We start from the raw sequence: 22,956 nt of genomic DNA on the forward strand, positions 1-22,956 counted from the left end.
GCATTGCCAACCTCATCCGCCGTAAGGTCTGCCTCCAATTCCTGTACCTCAGGCTCGGAGAGAGTGGGAAGTCTCATTTCGGCCAGAAGAAGTTTAGATTCTTCAGCGCCATAGTGAGCTCTGGCTGTGTATACACCTTCTAGGTGGGTGGCAAAGGCCTCTGCTATGTCACCTGGATCCGTGACGGTAGAGTGGTCTGACAGGGTCAGCTCTGGGATCCAACGAGACCCCCTGCTCGCGTTTTTCAAGCCATGCCAGCATTTTACCTGCCCTGTCCCCCAGTTCGTAAACGTGATGACGGGTCTTCAAGAGCTTGGCTTGCGCCTTCAAAAGGGCCAGTGCTTTGTATTCTAGTTGTTTCGCGCGGAGGCGGGTCGCCGATTCGTCAGTGGGGCTTGCATTGTGGAGGGATTCCAGGTTGGTCAGGTCTGTTTCCACCTGTAACAGGTGTTCACTTTGTTTGTGGATGTAGCCAGTTTTTAGAGCTAGCGCCTTACCCTTGAGTACTGCCTTGTATGCCTCCCATATAGTTATGGCCGATGTCACAGAGCCCACATTTTCCGCGAAGTAGTATTCTGTATGCTCTAGTAAGCAGTCTTTTATGTCAGGGATTTTTAAGAGCCAGGGCGTTATGATTATGGGGCCACGTGTCCGTTGGCGGTAGTGTGTGAATTTCACAGTGAGTGGGGAGTGGTCAGAGATTCCTCTAGGGAGCCCTTCCGAGTGGCGAAAAAACTCGAGATCAGTGGTAGGAGAGAACAGGTAATCTATACAGGAGCTGCTGTTGTGGGCGTTGGAGTAGTATGTATAATAAGAAGTAGTCGGGTGGGACAGGCGCCACAGGTCTTCAAGCCCCATTGTCTGTGTGAAGTCAAATAGGTCGGAGCCTGGCCTGTGGGAGGTACGCTGGGGGTGCCGATCTTGGGCATCATTCATCGTCATATTGAAATCGCCCCCGACAAGCAAGGGTCCTTGTGGGAAATCTAACAGTATGCGCTGTAGGGTCTGTAGAGCATCTGTGCCTAAGGTTGGAGGGATGTAGACCGAAACGACATTCAGTGGTTTGCCTTCCCAGGTGGCCTCTAGTACAGCGAAGCGGCCCAGGGGGTCAGCCCATGTTTTCGTACATGTCAGTGCCACATTCCTCCGAACCAGGATTTCGGTCCCTCTGGATCCAGAGGTGAAGCCTGCGTGTAAGAGTAGTTTATAGCCTCCCCGGTGTAGTGCTTGGCATGCGTTGCCCATCAGGTGTGTTTCCTGGAGGAGAACCAGGTCTGGAGTGTGACGTTTAGGATATTGCATTACTATCCCTCTTTTAATTCTGCTGCCTAGGCCGTTAACATTCCACGTCATGATGGAAAGGGACGTCATCAGTGGGGGTGTCATGGTGGCTTAAAGAACAGCGATTGTGCACGGATCAGTGGCTTTCGGGGCATCGAGTGTATTTTGTAGGAAATGACGGCCAAGGAAGGGCCTGTGGTGGAGTACTCAAGAGGCCCAGTGTATCCAGACACTGAGCAATGGGTATTCTGTAGAAGCATATGGTGTCGTGCAGCTGGGCTCGTGTCTGAGAAGTCGCAATAGTTGTTATGCGAGGGTGTGTTTCGCTGTGTAACATGCTCCATGGTCAAGAATTCTCTGCAGTGAATGAAAAGAAACAAAAACAGAAACCATACCAGTTTCATCATCAACTCACCAACAACTTCCGTCCCTCCCAAACCCACCCCCCTTACCATCCCCCCCTCTAACCCCCCTCCCTGCCCGCAGATTTGAAACTATCCACTCCCCAACTAGGCAGAGTGCCTGTCGCCCACCCAAACATTGATGAGGTGCGTGGAGAGCCGTGGGTGCTCCCGCAAGCTATTGACAGGATGATATCGTCTAGTGCGGTTACAAACAGCTTAAATCAGTGATAGCATTCACATAGTAGAAATTATTAACAAGTAGGCCCAGGTTGGCCTCACGCCAGGGGCCCCGTCTATATTAGTTCAGACAAGGGACAGCGTTATTGAGGCGCCACTCGGTGTACATAGACACTATGTGACAACTAACCTGGGAAGGATGGTCACAGTCTGTGGCATTTCACCCCTCCTCGGGTATAACATTCATCACTTCTTAATGTATCGATAAGTGGTTGCTAGGGCCGAAATTCACCCCCCCTGCAAAGGTACTAGGTAAGTAAGTCTGTCATACCTCAGAGTAGGCTGTTAGGACAGTATTGTTCACAGGTCACTTGAGGATAACAGTTAGAGCAACATGTAAAAGTATAAAAGACCAGCAAAAGGATATATAGGAGTCCAGGCATGCTGCAGAGTACGAGGTGGACTGTTATTCGGAGTGGAAGGTCAGCGAGATACAGGGTTCGGTTCATAGCGGTGATCCGGAGGAACCTCCTGAAGCCTGAAGCTGCGAGGAGGTCACTTCCGTGGAGACAGGATATGGTGGCTAAGAGCCGCCCGACGAACTTGGAAAGCCTCAGCAGCACTGGTGTCGTGACGGACCAATGGAAGGGCGGTTTCACACTTAAGAGGCCAGCATGGAGCCCCATGGTGAGTAGGAGCAGCATCACGAACGGCATGTAGTCAGTCGGTTCAGAGAAAAAGTGTTCCAGTAGTTCGATCAGACTGAAACTTATGGGTCACTGCTCGCCTTGTGTAGTGTCCACGAACAGGTCCTGACTTTCAGGCGGCTCCACATCGTCAGAGCGGTCCGCCGATTTTCCGCGCCGGTCGTGGGTGGTCGCCGAATGACACCATCCCTCAAGCCAGTCCCACACTTCAGCAGGAGACTCAAAAAACCAGGTCTTGCCATCTGATTCAATGCGGAGCTTCGCGGGAAACAGCATGGAGTACTTAATGGACTGTGCACGGAGTGCCTTCTTCACTTCCAGGAAGCTTTGTCGACGAGCCTGCACTTTCATAGTGAAGTCCGGGAAGATCGTGATCTGTGCATTGTCAATCTGTAAGGACGGTCCCGAACGTGCCGTCTGGAGGATGACATCTCGGTCACGGAAATTGAATACACGGGCAACGATAGGGCGGGGGGGAGCGCCCGGCTTCGGTCTCCCCCCTGGGACCCTATGAGCCCTTTCTATGGAGAAATAATTGGAGAGTTGCTTCGGTTGAAGGTGTTGCAGGACCAGTTTCTCCACAAAGAGATCAGCGGCCGGCTCCTCAAGGCGCTCCGGAACACCCAGGATGCGGAGATTGTTGCGCCACGCGCGTCCTTCATAATCCTCAAGGAGCATCTCCATTTGGTGCTGTTGTTTCTGAAGTTGAGTTACCTGCTGTTGCAGTGTGGAGGTATTGTCAACAAGTGCCAGGGTCTTAATTTCTATGTCTTTCACTTTGGAGTCCATTTTACGAAGGTCTGCACGCAACAGTGTCACTTCTATGTTTACGCAGTCAATGCGAGTCTCTAATGAGGAGCGGACCCCCGCAATTGCTTCCATGACATCGTCCAGGGTGGGGTGGGGGGGTCTCGCCATAGGAGGGGGAGTCGCTGTTTTGAGAGCAGCCTCTGGGGCATTGTCTTTGGGTTCCCCCTTGGAGCCCCATGAGAGCTTGTTGATTTGCCTTTGGGTGGGAGGTCGATTTCCTTTACCCGAGGCCATCCTGAGACCCAGGTCCTGCAGGGGGTCGTTAAGGCGCTAGTCTGCAAGGCGCACTTGTCGGATGGAGGAGAGAGGAGGGGAAGTCTCTCGCTTAATATCTGGGGGGGGAAGCGTACCCCGTGCCTCCTGAGATCACAGTTCCGGGAGAGGCCGCGAATCCACAGGGCTCGGGGGGGGGGGGGGGGGGCGCAAGAACGAGTATCTGTCCACCGGTGAGGAACGGGGGTCGGGCAAAACCACTCATAGTTATGCCTGTTTCACCACCAAAGCAGGATGCAGAATAGTACTCAGTCACATCCGGGCAGTAGTGGTAGTCATACAGGCAGTAATCTCCACAGCGTGGGGGCCCTTCTCCTGTTCGGGGGCCTCCAGCAGTAAGAGCGGGCACAGAGGACAAGAGCACCAAATCGGAGCGCAGACGGAGAGGCAGGTGCTTTGCAAAGCGCGCCGAAATGGGGTCCAGAGTAGTGGGTCACAGCGATGCTGTGAGCCTCGATGGTGCTATAAAGTCAGCCAGTCGAAGCAGGTCGGGGGGGAAAGGTGGGCCGGATGTCGAGGCCGTATGCGCAGTCGCTCCTCATCAGAGTGGGAGAAACAGCATCAGCAGCAGTTGCAGTACAGTGGTCCCCGGCGGTAGGCCCAAAGCCGGGGACTCGCCTAGGTGCTGGCGCCGAGCGGGTGGTGGAGGCCGTTGTTTACTGCACCTCGCCTCACCGGTGGGAGCTAACAGGGCATGAGTGTTCGGCAAAGGTGGGGAATCGCCAACCCAAGACTCGGCGGGGCAGCTCACCGAAATTCAGGATCCTCTGGCGTGCGGGGCAGCCCCGGAGGGTAGTGCAGGACGCGAGACGGCTGCAGCCGCCATCTTGGGCTGAGGAAGGTCCGATCGTCAGAATCCGGTCGCAGCAGTTTAGGGCGACCCAGCGAGCAGCAGGGACCAGGCGGGAGCGCCCAGAGAGGCAGCAATGTATTGTTAGTCGATCCTGGGTATTATGGGGGCAGTAGCGCAGGATCGAAGGCAGTTTACCAGCGAGGGCCGAGGAGCCGCCTTAGAGTGCGACCATTCCCCTCGGCTGCAAGCCACGCGCCCCACTTCCTGAGTTTTGAATTTTGATTAACAGGATTAAAAGGACTAGAATTGGTTGCAAAGCTCCTGTTAAGGGGAGGTTGGTGCATTTGGGTTTTCACAGTGAATTGTACATTTAGAAAAGCTGAGGTTTGTTGTAATCGTCACTTACAATAGCCTAAGCTTATAATTTGTGCTTGCATGGTTAGCATTTTTTCAAGTCCGTTTGTTCAATGTGACGATTGGTAAATGCTGACATTGTCTGCAGTTTTAAGACTGGCCAAATCAGTCCTTTGCCAAAACTCTAAATTCGCTTAATGAGTTATTGCCAACATTTTGATAGCAAAGAAACATAATCCAAGACGTGGCCAGTAATCTGTAAGAAAGTGGGGATGAATGGTATAGGGTTTGATGAATGCAGTCCATGATTAGGGCAGTATAGTCTTGAAGGAAACATTTGATTGAAATGTGTTGGAATAGTTTGACTTCTGAGATCTACACTGTGCACTTATAGGTTGTTTTTGCGATGTTTAGGTGAACCTTTAGAGCTATTCTTTGTTAATAGGCACGAGGGATCAGTTCATCAAATGTACCAGGTTTGTAATCTGTCTATCAAGGTTCTGCAAGCCACTGGAACTTGAAGCTATTTTTTTTCTCAGGAAAAGCATCCTGTTTGCACCTTATCTAGCATTAATTAATCCTATATATTTTTTTATTTTTCTGGTTCAACCCATATTTTTCCCTGGGATGTTCTTGAAATCTTTGAGCTAACTGATTATACTTAGGATTGCTCTCTGCAGAGTAGAAGACTAGCAGGATTGGGCATGCACTTGGAATGCATCTCACTCTTATGAAGTGTGGCACTTGGTTCCTCACTGTCCTATAGAGAGACCAATGAATAATGTCAGATTATGTATTATGCACTTGTAGGAAGCTGGCTCTGTATATACTATACCAAAGAGTCCAGTGGAACCCCAAGGTAGGCAGAGGTAAAGTAGATAATACCTTACTCTCACTTTGTGGTAGTGTTGGCGAGCAGTAAGGCATTATCAGACGGTAGTGCTAAGCATTTATTGTACACACTCAGGCAAACATTTATGTCACATACTCGAGACTGAACTCAGAACAATTTGATTGTATAAAAATATTATATAGTAATATTTATTTCCTAGAACCAAGGAAGACTGACACAAGTAAGTGTAAATGGTATTTTTAAGGCAGGTTTAACAATACAAGCAAGCTGAATGAAAATGACTCTGTTACAGGTTTGTAAATGCTTTGAATATAGTTGAAATTATTGTTAGATCACTTTTCATTTCTTAGCATATTGCTTTAATTACTTTTTCTACTCAGTGTGATATGCCTAGATATCACATTGGGACATTTCCTAGAGAAAAGGCAAGTAAAACAGTCTTTGTATATTTTTCAGTTTCTTAGAGTTTCATACAAACCAACTCCACAAATAAAACAATTTTCAAGAAAAACAGTCAAATCAATCCTTTACTAGGAAATTGAGTTATTGGTTTACAGGTAAGTACGTGGTTGTAGGAGTTGGGTTTCTGGGGTTAGAGCCAGGGTTCCCCCAGGGTCGAGGATGCACTCTCAAAGCACCCTCAGCGGCACTAGGGCTTCCGGGTGCAGAGTGCTGAGGCCCAATGTTATCCAATGAGGGATAGGGGGCCTCCGGTTGGTGGCTGCTCATGAGCAGGTCACAAGGTTGTGGGAGCAACCCTGCTGGTGTTAGGCTCAGGGCAAAGGGGGATCCGATTTAGCACACAAGGTGCACCCACAGCGGCACAGGGGTGGTCGGGTGCTGGGTGCTGGTTTGGCGTCTGGTGCCCCATTGTATTCAATGGGGGTTGCCGGTTTGGGATTTTGGCTGCAGTCTTGGTCCAGGAAGACTTCCAGGAGGAACTAACAGCCGGGCAGGTAAGTTGGATGGCTCAGGGACGTAGGTGCACCACTGATTCTCTTCTCTAGGGAGCAGGGCAACTGGATGCAGGGGTGTCTTATGAGGTTGGATTTCACATTACTGGGCCACTCGCGGTTGGTGGGGTCTCCGTGCAGAGACTGCAGGCGATGTCGCAGAGTTCTGGAGGGTTCAACCCATGGTAAATTCAGAATCTGGAGAGCTGAGGGACCTCGCTGGGACAACCGGACTCGGACTGTAGGCGTTGAGTGCAGTGGTGCTTCCAGGCATCGGGTTTCTTTGTCCTCAGCAGGCTCAAAGTCTGTCTTAGGAGTTTCTTTTCAACAGAGCTGCTGTTCACAAAAGATCCGGTATTTGTTGAAGACTGTCCGTCCTCCCAGGGTTCTGGAGATCGCTGGCTGCAGGACAAGGCAACTTTGGAAGAGGTGTGGCGCAGCGGTCAGGACGACTGACGCTGGACGCTGGGGATCACCGTTCGATTCCCGGCACCGGCGGCAGGGGTCTGCCCATCACCATGTGACTCTGGGCAATAGCTAGCTTAATCTTCCCGACGGCCCCCAACGCCGGGAAACCTACGGGTAGCTGTGCGCTTTACAAATACAGGATTATTATTATTATTTTAGCGCAGGATCTCTGGAAACTGCAGACGGGCCGTTAGGACTGGGCCCAAGTCAGTTCTTCTCTGCAGTCTTCTCTGCTGGGCGTCTTCTTTCGTCCTTCTTCTTCGTTGTTTGCAGGAATCTGTCTTCTTGGTTCAGTGCTGCCCCCTAAATACTGTATTTAGGGGGCATATTGGGGTTCTCAAGGTCAGTAGGGCTACTGATCTTAGGGTGACTACACCCCTGGTGTGCTCACCCCACGTGGGGGAGTGGACACAACCCCTATTCCTGATTGGAGAGTGCATGGCATTTGCAAGATGGCGGGCACTGAAGAGTGGGCTGCATTGAAGAGTGGGCTGCACCTCACCTCCCCCACATGAGGAGTGGGGTTGGCAGAGGTAGGCACACCTTCTGGGCTGTTCTAATTTTTCCTGCCTCTCTTCCTGCTGAAAAGGAGGGCGGACTGGAAGGGTGCCTTTGAAATTCCCTTGCCGTGGATGGCTCTTCCTGGCCTGGGGGAGGCGTGACCACTTCCGCCCAGGAAAGGCTTTGTTTCTGGGCTCAGGGAGCGAAGGCTCCCACCCCACGGGTCCAGAAACATGTCATGTGGTAGCAGGGTGGTGTTTACCAGTCAGGGAACCCACCAGAGGTTGGTCGTTGTTCAGGGGGCATCTCTAAGATGCCATCTGAGTGCATTGTATAATAAATCCAACACTGGCATCAGTGTGGGCTTATTATGCTGAGTAGTTTGATAACAAAATTCCCTGAATTCAGTAAAGCCATTATGGTGCTGTGGAGTTTGTAATGACCAACTCCCAGACCATTTACTCTGTATGGCTTTACTATATTTACAATGTCTAAGAATAGACTTATACATTGTAGGGTTATAGGGCTTAGGCACCTGTACCCTCACCAGTGGCATAGTGCACCCAGCTAGAGGGGTGACTGACCTATGCCATCGGCAGTGGGTTGTAGGCATGGCACACAGGAATGTGTGCCATGCCGGCTCTTCACTTTTCTCTGCACCAAAACACAAAGAGCCTGCAATGGCACTGCGTGTGTAAGGTACATGAAGTTTAAGGGTGGCACAATATGTGCTGCAGCACTTAGAGGCCTTCCCTGGTCACAATGCCCTTGGAACCCATGGTATCTTTTGCAAGTGGCTAGTTTTGGGAAAGAACACTGGCCCAGGGAACCTGATTAGCAGGGAGCCAGGGTACATCAAGTCAAAGTGCATCAGAAATCTGACAACAAGTGGGGGGGGGGGGGGGGTTACTGCAACGGAAACCCAGCTTCCTACACCACTGATGAGCACCTTTTACCTGTACACCAGGTGAAGGGTCTGCTAATTTCCTGCGAACACAAACTTGTTCATTCAGCCATAATTCATGTCAGTCACTTCCCATTGCATATTGTCATGCTTACGTGTAGCACATATCGAGAGAGTGTGTGCATGATGTCCTCTTGGGGACACATCTCTTATTCTTCAAACTGATTTTTCCCTGTCTCAGGCTTAAGGCCATTCTACCTCCCTTGTCCTTAAAGCAGTCCCTGGTCCTGAACCACGCAAACTGCATATTCGCTTCATTAACATCTGGATTTTTGTCTATAATTCACATTCAGTCCAGATATTTTTCTTGCAGTTCTGGTTAGCTCTTGGCGTCTTCCCGGTGCCCTTTTACACACCAGCAGAAATAAGGAGAGTTATGTCCTAGAAACAGGATACCTTGTGCTGATATTTCCTTTGTGGCTGTGAAGAAGCATAGTACCATTGATACGTCCAGTTTCTAAGGACATACCTGGATTACAAGTTAGTGAACTGCCTTCAGAGGGGAGGAGCTGCCCTGACCTCAATAATAAGCACATGGCCCAGCAGACTGAGCCAAGTGGGGGATGACTTCATTGATCACAGTTTATAAAGAAAATATCAATTCCAATCATAAAAGATTTTCATCTTCTATAATGTGTAATTTATAAACAATTTATAATTGCTAATTTCTTTAGATTATTGAATGGATTATTGTATGTATGTATTAAAGCAAGTTACCTAAACATGTTTGCTTGATTACAATTTAACACAATTTCATCTCTGTTTGCTAGGCTGGAAGTGCACCTAGTTGGAGGTTTCATTGATGATAGGCGGTTATCTCAAAAACTAACTAGTCAGCTTCTTAGTAAGTTTATATTTTTTTTAACTCTCCTCTAAAACAATAAGCTTTATCTCTGGGTTTGAGCAGCAGTGAATTAAGCTATGATGATAGCAGGTCAAAGAGTTCCTCTGGTGTCCTGTCTGTGAAAACACAGTGGAAATCCACGTGTGAAACAATTTCTTCCACAGTATTGATACTTACATAAGCTCACGTGTTTTATCAAATAAGTGTCCACATGTCAGGTTATACATTTGTTTAGTGCTGCCTAACCTCTGCATAAACGATTGATTATCACTGGGCCTCAACGTCTAAATTTCCCAAACAGGTCACTGTTATTTTATTCTTATTCTGAACTGGACGGATTTGCATATGGCTGGGTCTTAACTGGGGTGGCACGGTGAGCAAAAGAACGATGGATTTAACCCAGATCTCTTGACTGGGGGTGAAAGTATGATTTATTCAGCATTCCGTCCATCATTTCTTTGAGTAGTACGATGTCCTGAAGCAGACACTGTTGTTCATTGTTACTCTGTGATGTCACTCAATTATGCCACATTCATCCATGGGCTCTTGCTCAGATCCAAAATAACTGCTTGCTAGTTCTTGACTATCTCTCTAACTAGTAGTGTCTTCGAGGATGACTCCTCGTTGACTGCTTAATTGTGCTATCACTTTACAGGTAGATAAATTACTTACAACAGACATTCGTCCTGTCAGAAGATCCCTATTGCTCAATTGTTTGCTGGGTCACCTGACCTCTGCTGAAGATGTCACAAAAAGAGGCAGATTTTATGTTATGGTGTGGGAATTCTTACAGATGCAGATATATTTTTCATTGGTTGTGGATTTTTCCGGGGAAGATGAAGCCACTAGATCCTTCTGTGTGTTTCTAAGACTTTCGAAACGCTAAAGAATGTGTGCAGATTTGTAGATCTCTCATTAGTGCAGGTCAAGAGGAACATAGCAAGTAGTGGCACTCACCACGCCTGAATGTAAGCTCTGGCTGAAAGATGATTTGAAGTGAATGCAGAAATACGCAACTTACGTGCTATTAAAGGGCTAGGGAAAGTGGGTGAATCAGTGAGCCGTTGGGAGGGTTTCTGACAGTCAATTACGATGTCGTTAGGAAAGGCTCAGAATGGCATTCGATTAGTCCAAATCCGATTCGGAACTCGTCTTTCTGACCGACTCGGACACTTTTCCCTACAACCGATTACGATGGCTGGAAAGCAGTCGAACTGTCCGACTCGGAAAGGCATTCAGAGTAACCGAGTCGGTTGGAGTCAAATTGTAGTGGTCTACGGAACGCATTTCCAGCTGAGCGATTATGATGTCCGATTCGGACTGCCTTTCCGAATCGGTTGTGTCAACACGGATCGACTGTCTGAATCCGACTTTGGGGGCCCGTAGCAGCCCCCCTTTACCCGGCCGGGGCCCTCTGAATCGGGCCCGTTGGGACACCCATGGGTCCCCCTTTCCCATGCATGCGTAGTGTGGCAGGCACCATGGTGTGACTGCAATAGGGTGCAAGATTTTCCCCAACCACCCCTTTAGTTAATGGGAGCCTGTGTTCTTGTTCGGAGCACAGGCTCCCATTGAAGTCAGTGCGAGTCTGACCGAATGATGTCCGGAGGCATAGTAACCGTTCAGTTGGAATCGCAGAACCTGATTCGTTTGGAAACGATTCCGAAAATGATTTGGTCGAAAGAGTTTCCAGATGACATTGTAATCACCCCTTAGAGGGAAAAGATAAAAATAAGGCAGATCAGAACTGGAAGTATTGCTCTACGCCTATTGCTAAGAGGGTAGGATATATAGGAGGGTTTTCTGAATGGCCAATTCTTGATATGCACACACCCCCATGAGTAAACTGGCCGTGTTACTAAAGTTTGTACTACTCCGTATTTTGAGTATGGAAATGTTTTTTTCTTTAGTTGTATTAAATAGATGTATTATCTTTCGGAATTTCTGCTCTGGGTTGGTGGGTGGGTTACTGCAGTTATTGTTGACTTAACTGTTTGATGGGCTCCTTGGGTTTGACTGCCATGGTGCCATTAAGCTATTATGATGGGAGCTTGTGAATTTGAAATATGAACTGCAAAGTGAAAAGTTATTAAAACATGCACACGAAAAATAAAAAAAGAATGGAGCCGAATTAAAAAAGAGAATTGTGATATCACTTGATTCCGCCATCCATTGGTTTGGCTTGTGCAACTGTTTTGAGATGGGCTTTCTCAGCCTCTGCAACGTGCAACATCGTCCTACTTAGCCCTCTGTCTCCTGGATTCAGGAAAATACTAGATCATTTCACATTCTGCAAAGACCTGAAAGCATGGCACATCACTCTGCTGCTTTATCAATTACTCTGTGCTAAGCTAACTACTGCAGTATTGCTTTGAGAGCTCTTGATGGCTGATGACCTCGCCTGAGCAACTAACACCCAATTCTGGATCACTGACACTAATAATCTATAATCTTGACAGTCCTGACCATGATACATCTGAAACGTCATTTAGAACTTGTGTCCATGGAAATCACACTCTATTGCAAAACTGCCACTTTTAGTTGCATTGACAGACATACATACACATTTTCAAGCACATTTCTGTACCTCATGCACTACAGACAACTTTTTTAACACCACTTAATATACTCCCATTGCACCTCTCTTTACTAATGACGAACCAAGCCAACTTTCATATACCAATAAGCACCTCACTCAACATCAACACCATCAACAACCACCACCCTACCAGCACCCATAGAAAATACTTTGAAAAATACTACTCCACCCCACACAGGTACATCACATTCTAAACCGCAGTTTAATTGAGTCCAAAGTTCAGGTTCTAGCAAAGCCAACTCAGCCTTTTACCCTTTCACTGTTAATAATGTGAGTACACTGTTTATTAGTAATTCTAAAATGCTGTTTACTTATAAGTGCATAACAAATATAGTTATTAGTATTATGATGTCCCCTGCTACATATCACCAGGCAGCAAACCACAACTTCTGACACCAGTTATTGAATTTGTTTCCATGGCCCCAATGAAAAAAATCTGCTAATGTGCAGAGTCTTTTGGTTTCTGGGACAACTCTTCCAATGTTTCTTCCTCACAGAACTCAAAGCCATGGCACTACATTAAAGTGTGTCCAAGGCCAACTTTAGCACTTCAGTGTTTTGTGTATTTGGATGTGCCATGTGAATAGTGTCCTCTCAAAGCTGTGGAATTTTCCTAATGGCTATTTTGTATCATCACATTATAGTGCAGGATTATTGATGCACAGAAGTTTGTCCTTTAAGTTCTGGCTTAGTTTTAAAGAAAAAATGGCAGGGCTACAGTCTTTTGCCCCACATAAGGATCTTCTAAGGTTTAATATGCTCTCCGCAATGCTGCACAACTACGACTACACGTTGTCACAGAATCGAATTTGGCTCAGCATTATCTGGTGCATGGTTTCTGAAGGCCCATTAAGTAGTTTTCGTTCTTGTTGCCCTTCTCACCTTTGTCTTTCACCAAGATGACTTACATTGCATTACAGCTGTCATCTCTGACTCCATTGCAATTGTGTGAAATGTGCCATCTCTGTAAAGACTCATTCGTAACCTTTACCAAACTCAGGCAAGTCTTCATTTGCCTCATGTTTCCACAAACATACTGAATACCAGTTTTCTGCCACAGGTTTTTTGTACGCAGAAACATAACACACACCCACCTCCACTTCACACAGTTTTATAAACATCCCCACAAATAAGTCACCTCAGTGTAGCCATTCCCCCCCCCCCCCCTCTCCCCCCAGTCCACTCAAATCACTCCGGTTAGAATGTGTCCACTATTGACTACAAGACAGAGGTGAAATTGGTTTAGTTACTTCATTGCACTTCACAACCTAAATATCCTTTTTACGTGTGAAACGTGGCTCTTCACCACCTATGATCAGGGCAACTGGAATTTTGCATGACATCTTCGAAGTTTGGAGGCCTTTTTTCCTGCAATTCCTTGCAGAAAATATCTTCAGTCTTCACAAAATGCCTTGTTTATGTATGAAGTTCCCCTCCTGTGGTCCCAAGAAGGCAATGAAAGTTGCATCTGCCTGCTTAAATCTCATTTTACCGCGTGGATATACCTATTATTAACTGAAGGACTGGGAGATAATTTGACTGCACTACATGCAGAAAAAAGAACCCAGGCAAATGGAAGCATTTGAACGGTCAGGAGAGCATGGAAAAGGGGCTCCTCCTACCTCATCTCTGACTACGTCTGAGATCTCATCCATAGGGAGATACATGAAGGGATTTTGTACTACAAGTATGGCGCTTCTGCTCGACGTCTAGGTTAGTTAATTCAGACACAGATTTGGTGGCTACTTTCTCAACATTAAGAGCCGATTTAATACAGAATCACTCTGCAGACTATCAGCATTGAAGGCTCTTGAATGTTCAAAATTCACTCGATGTAGAAATACACTGTATTGAGCAAATCTTTCCCTCCTTGAGTATCTTGGTTAAAGAAACTTAAATCCAGGTAACTTTGGTCTTGGAATACTTAAGAGAATACTCACCTACTCAAGTAGTGCCTTTAATCTCCACCTTTGACTCCATCAGAGTCAACTGTTCCTGCAGTTCCACCCTCTCCTCAATCACTTGTTTATAAGAGGTGGTTACATCGCCGTATCCTGGTGTAAACTGCTCCAATAGGAGTTACTCCTCTGAAACGGCAAGCTACTTTAAAGATGGAGATTATGCACTTCACAGAGACATCGTACTTCAAGACGTACCCGATCAAGACACCTTTGTATGAGATTGCATTGTCTTGTAAGAGCTTGCACTCCTAGATCTAGATCATTATATATCTGCAACTTCATCTTCAAATATTAGAATATGCTGTCCAATCATAACAGCTTGAAGAGGAACTTTACTTGAAAGCCTACAGTACCACTCATACCTGGCCTGATTGAGTAGTTATGAAACAATTCCTTACTCCTACAGCTCTTTTCAGGCATCAAGAATAAATAAAAGCCTTCTGAGTAGTACCCATATCTCCTTAGATTGGATTCACAGTAGCACTTGGTTATTATTTCTGCAGCTAGGAAGATCTGTTCTACTGTTCCCTTGTTACCAGTCCCTCTTTACAACGAGAGTAAGAGTCTGGATTACTTTGGCTGGATGGCTTGTGGGGTATTGAGTATATCGGTGAATGCTGCTTGTGCAACAGCTTTGTCAGGAAGCCTGACAAGTTTGTTTTGGGACTCCTGTCAATTATTTGCTGATGATCATCCTCGAGATAGAAGAGAAGATTTCTGAAAATTTCTCTTAACTAAACAATTTCATTTAACAGATTATTAGCAGTGTGGATAGCTCATCTAATCTAGCTACATATGGCTATTGCCATCTTTTGGCAGTGAGATGTTCCCCTTGGCTAGCAGAGAAAATAATAAACTCATTGTTCTTGCAAAACCCTTTTCAAAGTCACTCTGTTAGCAGAACGCAGGGAATTACATGCAGAATGGAAACATTCAATGGACTGGGCTTAGAAATGAAGAAAGAAAATAGGAAAAACTACTATAATTCTCAAGAGCACCACTATTTCCAGCAAAGTGTTGAAGACCCTTGTGCCCCCACTGCAAAAACAGGCGATAAGGCTTTATCGATAGTGTTGAACGAGAAGGGGAAAAGGAAGCCTCTGACTTGGGACAACCAGTGACTTATCGTCCCCTGAGCACCTTCTCTATCTGCCCCTCCGGTAGGCGTAAGCATCAGTAGTCATCTACAAAATGGAAAAACTTCTCAAGAGGCTGATTGGTGCTTGAACTTCCAAACATGACCATTTTGGACAATAACAAGTTACCTCATTTGCTCCACCAACTCAAAAGAGAGTCTGTTACTATCAAGAAACTATCAAGAAACATCACAACCAGAAGTCATCATCCTTCTGGAAAAACAGACCTTGCAGAGGGTCTCAGGAATTTATTGCTGTTACTTTCTGTTTAAAAAAGGGAACCAAGCAAAAATTTGACACCGTTCTCATTTTAAAATTAGTGAACACATGAATAAAGATAGACCCATTCAGGATCTAGAACTCCACAAAACTTGTCTTTATCTCCTTCAAGGAGATTGAATGTGCAACACAGACATTCAGGGGATAGACATCCATATTCAGTTTGCCCAGAACAATTGTTATTTACTCATATTTGTGGTAGATTAAGATTGTTACAATGCAAAGTTCTGTTTGGCTTGTAATGAGGCCTACAGGCCTTCTTCAATTGATTAGCATTAGTGGCAAAATATTATAATACACTTCACAGGCTCACCTCCTCAGAATGCACTGCAACATTGCATGGTGTGAGCCCTGGACAAGCAGAAACCACAATCCTAATCGGGGTAAAGCACAAGCAACCCCCAAATTAACCTGGGCTCAATCCCCGGGTAGCTTGGCAGGGAGTTAGTCAAGCTTAACTCAAAGATAATGTAAAATTATTTGTCCAACACTTCAAACAGTAACACTGTGAAAACACTCCACAAAAAATCTCACACCAGCTTAGAAAAATAGAGCAACATTTAGTAACTTAAAACAAAGACCGAAATGACAAAAAACCAATTACTAGAAATGAAGATATTGAATTTTAAAGTTTTAGATAAAATAGTGCCAGAAAGCACAAAGAACCAACTGTGAATATCTGGTTGCACTGGACCGGGACAAAGTCACAAGTTTAGGGCGACTGCAATGGAGCGTGAGCTGGCTACAGGGACCAAGTTAAGTCCACAGAACAAGCTACCTTAAGTCCTGGTTTGCAGAACTTTGCAAGGATTCACGGGGAAGATGCGTCGCACAGCCAAAGTGATGCATCAGTTCCGAGATGTGGTGAGGCTGCGATGCAAGGGCCTATTTCGTCATCAAGGATCTCATCGATGGCGCTTGGGTTGAGTAATCTGGTGCAGAGGATGCAGCGCACATTTAGGGGGATGCATCGGTTCTGAAGATCTGTGAGACTACGATGTAGAGTCCGGCGTCGTATTAGAGGCTGCCGTTGAGGGATGCGAGAGCCTGCACCGAAGATGCCTAGTGCAGTGGCAGTTCCAAAGGCGTTTTGGGTTGCCGCAGCAATTAGGGTCTTTACGATGGGTCCACTCCACTCAGCAGCAGAGATGCGTCGGTTCTGCTCTAGGTTGCGCGGCACAGCAGAGGAGATGCGTCAGTTCTGCTCCATCCACAGAGTCTGGTAAAACACCTTAAGCCCACTTCCAAGGGTCCAGAACTGGGGTGTCACCACTTGGCAGGGTAGGTTCACAGATGGCAGAGTCCAGGTGCAGATGCAAGGTTGTTAGAAGCCTATTTTGTCCCTGAGGCATCAGATCAGGAGGTCAGCCAATTAGCCCTTGGAGTCACTCTGAGTTCTAGAGATGCAGATGCAGTGCTTCTCATCCAGGCAAGGGGTTGGCACAGCAATGCATGAGTCCAGCAGAGTGCAATCCTACTTCCTGGCAGGAAATTCACAGGTCCAGAATTGTACTGAAGTTGTGCTTTCTGAGGGCCTTCTTTTATTCACAGTTGTACCTTTGAAGTGAGAAGAAGCTTCTAGAGGCTTGCATTTGAAGTGTACAGATGCTCTGCCTTCCTGGCCTTGGCTCCAGACTCACTACAGGGGAGGGGGATATGCATCCCTTTTGTGGAGACAGAACACAGCCTATTCTGGTGTCCGTTAGGCTGGGCCCAGCTCCTCCCTCCCATTCTGCCAATGATGGACCATCCAGTCACACCTAAGCTCCAATTGTGTGTGGCTGTTTAGGAGGAACACACAAAGCCCAACTGCCTGCTACACCCAGCCATGTGACCAGAGACAGGCTGTAGGCACCAAATGGCTATTGTAAGAAAATGGCAACTTTTGAAAACTGGCATTTTCAGAATTGTAATTTTTAATCTGAGGTCGCCATGAATTAGGATTTTAAATTTGGACTCCAGCGACACCAGTCATGAACTGGTTATCTCTTCCCATTTGGAAATTGCACTTTTAAAAGGTAATAAGGTAATTACAGTGTTGTCCTATGGGAGAGATAGACCTTGCAGTAGTGAAAAACGAATGTAAGAGTTTTTCCTTACCAGGACATGTAAAACTTAAAAGTACATATCCTACTTTTTAAATACATTGCTCCATGCCCTATGGGCTGTCCAGGGCCTAACCTAGGGGTGACTTATATGTATTAAAAAGTAAGGTTTGGGCTTGCACACACAGACTCTGTAATGGCAATGGCAGGCCTGAGACATGTCTAAAGGGCTACTTAAGTGGGTGGCACAATAATCACTGCAGACCCACTAGTAACATTTAATTAACAGGCCCTGGGCACACATAGTTCACTTTACTAGGTTCTTATAAGCAAATTAAATATGCCAAGTGGGTATAAGCCTGTTCTACCATGATTTAAGGAGAGAGCACAAGCTCTTTAGCGCTGGTTAGCAGTGGATAAGTGGACAGAGTCCTAAAGCGAACACATGGGAATTCAGCCAAAAGTAGTTGGAAGAAGGCAAATAAAGGCTATGTCCAACAGTTACGCTATACTTTATTGACTTCCAACCCACAGGCTCATCTCACCATAATTCACTGCAACAGGGGGGCGGAGCTAGCCAGTGTCGATGGCGGACGTGTGAGCTTTCGGCTCCTCGCCTAAGCCCCTAAAATATCCTGATAAACTATCCTGTCGAGTGCCAGTATAGCTGTGTGCTGGACCCTGTGACCCCCGGCACCCCCGGACCTGACAGAGTGGGCCGGAGCAGTCGCTAGCTGCAGAGGAAACGCGGCGAAGATCCGCGGGGGAGAGCGGTTGCGGACCAGGCCTGAAGCCGCGGACTGTCCTGCGGAGCAGGCCGAACGACGTCACCCGACGTGCGGCTCCGGACACTGGAGGAGACGGGGCGATCAGCGCTGAGTTCGGTGCGCTGCCACCTGGACACCCGGGAGCCCCCCCACAGCCACTACGCACCACCCCAGGGCTAACGAGACGGCACCCCCTCACAGCGACACCGCGACGGAGCAAGGTGGACACAGCGGCGAGACAGCACGGAGGGCGGAGGCTTGGGGATCACTCCGTCCGCGAGCATACCCTGAGCTACCTGGGAGCCCACGAGTTGCGGCACTACTGCTGAAAAGGTACTGTCAGCTGCGAACCCGGAGGGGCTAGCACAGATCTGCGGAGCGCGGTGGCCAGAACAGGACGCACAGCAGCGGCGGCACCCATAACGTGTCCGCCATTTTGACTCGCCTGCTCCACTAACGCCAGCACGGCTGACGGGGGTGGTGAAGGGGCGATTGGGGCACTTCTCCCACGGCCCTGCCTAGACTGTGACGAGGTGGTTTCTCAGGGACAGAGCCCCACTGCACTGGGAGGACAACATGGGGAAAAACGATACAGCGCAGGCCAAACTATCGTTTGAACGCCGAAGGCCTAAGGGGTCTGAGCTACCGGCGCCGGAGGCCTCCCCTAAAGGGGCAACGGCAACAGCGGCTCCTGCAGAACTTCGGGACCTGCTGGCAGCGATGGAGAAGGGCATCCAGAACAGCATCGAGGCGGTGGGCTCCAAGATAGACGCTTTGTCATACCGCATGGACCGCATGGCGGAAAGAGTAGACAAGCATGCGGAGCGCCTGGATATGGCGGAGAGACGCCTCACGGAGGCCGAGGAGGCGCAGTCCGAATGGGACAAGGACCGACAGCAATTCGGCAGGCTGCTGCAAGTGATCCGTGACAAAGCTGAAGATTTAGAAGCGCGCTCACGCAGATCGAACATTCGTATAACGGGAGTGGCAGAATCAACTCGGACTGGCAAAATGGAGCTCTACGTCGAGAACTTGCTGAAGGTACTGCTGGGGGAGGAGGCCTTCTCCCCAATGTTCATCGTGGAGCGAGCGCATCGCACTTTAGGCCCTCAACCACAGCCTGGCGCGCCTCCTCGTCCCATCATAGCAAAGCTCCTGAATTACAGGGACAGAGACACGGCTTTGCGGTTGGCTAGGGAAAAAGGAAAACTGCAGATGGAAGGCATGGACATATCGCTGTACCCCGATTTCACGGCCAAAGTGCAAGAGGAGCGCCGTCAATTTATACCACATAAGAAACAGCTGCGCGAGTTGGGACTCGACTATGCGATGCTTTACCCGGCCAAACTGAGAATTAACACTGGTGGGAAATCGTATTTCTTCACGGACCCCAAGGAGCTGCAGAAGTCTCTGAAGACGTGGGCTAGAGAGCGCAAGGAACACCGACAGCACCACAGAGAAGATTCGGGGGCAGCTTCGAACTTGGAGGAACAGGACTGAGATGTCGCACCCAATATATATTGCTCCCCTTTGCGGGTGGTGAAGCTAGACTCGCTATCATGCGGACAATACGCATCCCTATAAGGTGAGCTGTAAGTTAGACACATCTGGGGACACTTGAGGTTGGATGGGAGAAGAAACTGAACTGCAGTGCGCACTAACCTGGAGATACAGGGGATGTCTACAAGTGATGAAAAGGCGTATCGAGAATTGACAACGGGGTCGGGTTTGGGGGGAACAGGGGAATGGGGGAACTTCGAGTAAGGCACTGGAACACTTTGGGGCTGGGCTGAGGTGCAGAGCTGGTGATAAACTTTGAAACCGTTGGTGGTTCTGTGCAACCTCGGCACGCTTTGCCCCTGTGCTTTTGGCTGTGACACTCCCCAGGGAGTTGGGACTCGTATGGCCTAACAGACTGAGGTTTTTGGGTTGATGGGGAATCGTGGGGGGCTCTGTCTGGCCGGGTTGGGGGTGGTCAGCTGTGGGTGAGGAGGGAACAGGGGGGAGGGGTCTGGGGTTTGATTTGGGGGGATTGTTGTTGTTGAGATGTTGGAAGGCCCGTGGTTTGCTATGAGGAACAGGATTGGAGTAAATGCATATGAATGGAGTGGCTGGCTGGCCACCATAGGAACTGATGCCCCGGGTTATTGTATTTTCCCTGCCTCTGGAGTCACTATGATATGTTGTATATTGCGATGTCTGCTGCTGTAATGTCTGGGCGCCCACAGGCCCGTCACACGCTAAACCTGATGACCTGGAATGTGCGAGGGCTAAATGACCACCGCAAGCTGAGAAAGGTTTTGAGCTTTCTCCACAGACATCATGTAGATGTGGCCCTATTGCAAGAAACACACCTACCCGTCCGAAGTAAGCTGTTGCAGACTAGAGGGTTGGCGGGCAATATAGTGGCAGCGGGCTTCACCACTCACGCCCGTGGCGTGATTATCTGGGCTAACCCCTCCTCGAGATTGAAACTGACCCCGGTACATGTGGACGCAGAGGGTAGATATGTAATTGCTAGATGTGCGGGGAGAGGACTGGATCTGTTATTAGTGAATGTTTATGGTCCCAATCATGATAATCCGGAATTTTATGCCGCCCTGTCGGCCACGTGTTGGACACACACACACTCCAAAATGTTGTGGGGGGGGGACTTCAACTTTGTATGTGACCCTACCAAGGATCGCTCCACGGGCCCAGCTCGAAGGCCGGTAGCATCTGCTGTCTATATGAGAGCAGAGATGACAAAGCTGGACCTAGTGGATGTGTGGCGGGACAAACACCCTATGCAGGGCGGATTCACACACTACTCGGCCTATCACAACATACATACTAGAATAGACTACTGGCTGGCCTCCTCTTCGATCCTTGGCGGTATCAGCTCGTGTGAGATACTCCCACGCACACTTTCAGATCACTCCCCAGTCCTGATCCATCTCTCCACTGCCAGGAAGGGGATCCCGCCCTACACTTGGCGTTTCCCACCCTATGCGCTGCTAGACGACGCCTTCCGTGGGGAGATGGCGGAAGACATAGAACGATACTTCGCCACCAATATTAATTCGGTTGATAATTTCTTTACGATATGGGAAGCCTTCAAAGTATATATTAGGGGAATGGCCATGTCCAAACACTCTAGCGTTTTACGCACTATTAGGCGGGAACTCTCCGACTTAGAAACAAAGCTTGCGGACTTAGAGAAACGACAGCTGGCAGCTTCCGGTAGTGATGTGGGGCAGGCGCTGCCGTCTTTGCTGACGGACTACAACGCACTTGCGGACAGAGAGGTCCTTTTCATGGGCAAGTACGCCACTGCTCGAGCATACGGGGAGGGGGAGAGACCGGGGGCGTTGTTGGCCCGCATGGTCAAGGGCTCCCGGAGACCTTTGGTGATAGAAGAACTGCAGACCCCGGAGGGTGATAGGGTAGCTGAGGAAGACCAGATTCTGGAGACGTTTAGGCGCTACTACACGGAACTCTATCGTTCCAAGGCGGGGGGTGCGGAAACAGAAATCGACGAATACCTGGAATACATCTCGATGCCGTTCCTCAAGAACTCAGACCGGGAATTTCTGATGGCCCCGTTCCACGAAGACGAGATATTAGATGCCCTAGGCAGCATGAGGTCGGGTAGCGCCCCGGGCTCCGACGGTCTCACGGTAGGCTTTTACAAAGCGTTCAAAGATCTCCTACTCCCACACCTGATAACCCTCTTCGACTCCGTCTGCGAAGATGGCGAGATGCCACTCTCCATGCGGGAAGCTTTGCTGGTTACGATCCCAAAACCGGGGAAACCCCCTGATCTCTGTGGCTCGTACAGACCGCTCAGCTTACTGAACGTAGACGCGAAATTGTACGCCAAGGTGCTGGCCAACCGGCTAGCTTTACTGGTCCCCGACCTCGTGGCACCGGAGCAATCTGGTTTCGTCCCTAGCCGGAATCTAACTTATAACATTCGAACGGTACTGGGTACGATACAGCATGTTAAACAGGAGAATCGCGCTCTGGCGATTTTCCTGGATATGGAAAAGGCGTTCGACTCCGTCGAATGGCCGTTCATTATCAGAGTGTTGCGAAAACTGGGACTGGGAGAACCGTTCTTGCAGAGGATAGGGGCACTTTACCACCACCCCTCGGCCCGTCTTCGGATAGGAGACAGAGTTTCAGAGCCTATACACATCAGTAGGGGAACCCGACAGGGATGCCCCTTGTCGCCACTGCTGTATGCGCTGGTAGCGGAGCCACTAGCATGTGCCATGCGGGAATACCATAGCCTGGAGGGTGTTAGTTTCCCTACCTACAAAATGGGTATCTCGACATACGCCGACGACACTTTACTGTACGTCCGTGACCCAGAAGCCAACTTGACCTCGATACTCAGAGAAGTGGTCCGGTTTGGAGCGCTTTCCGGACTTAGAGTGAACTGGGACATGTCCATCGCCTTCCCCCTGACCCCAGTCACGAGGCCATTCGATATGGAATATCCCCTGCAATGGACAGACGACTCGGTCAGATACCTGGGCATCCGCCTACACACGGACCCCGAGATCCTGATACGGGACAGCTACGGTGTCGCGTTTAACAAACTAGTGGACGATGTGGACGTCTGGATCAGACTCCCGCTTTCACTATTAGGCAGGATTGCCATCATAAAAATGATAGTGCTGCCCCGGTTCCTCTTCCTCTTCGTTAACATCCCGGTAGTGCTGTCGAAGGTCTTCTTTAAACGACTAACACAGGTCCTAGTCAGGCTGGCCTGGGGCGGGAAACAACCTCGAGTCAAATGG

At 48.6% G+C, this 22,956-nt stretch overlaps 1 protein-coding gene across 1 annotated transcript in view; it reads left to right on the forward strand.

Moving 5' to 3' along the window:
* Positions 1-22,956, forward strand: part of NTAN1 (N-terminal asparagine amidase) — a 366,637-nt gene that overhangs the window by 63,208 nt on the left and 280,473 nt on the right. The window contains exon 5 of the mRNA XM_086941444.1: positions 9,309-9,382. Coding sequence (XP_086797570.1) covers positions 9,309-9,382 — 74 coding nt within the window. The remainder of the gene's footprint in view (positions 1-9,308; positions 9,383-22,956) is intronic.

Source organism: Lissotriton vulgaris, chromosome 10 (genome assembly GCF_964263255.1).
Source record: "Lissotriton vulgaris chromosome 10, aLisVul1.2, whole genome shotgun sequence".
Classification (NCBI taxonomy): Eukaryota; Metazoa; Chordata; class Amphibia; order Caudata; family Salamandridae; genus Lissotriton; species Lissotriton vulgaris.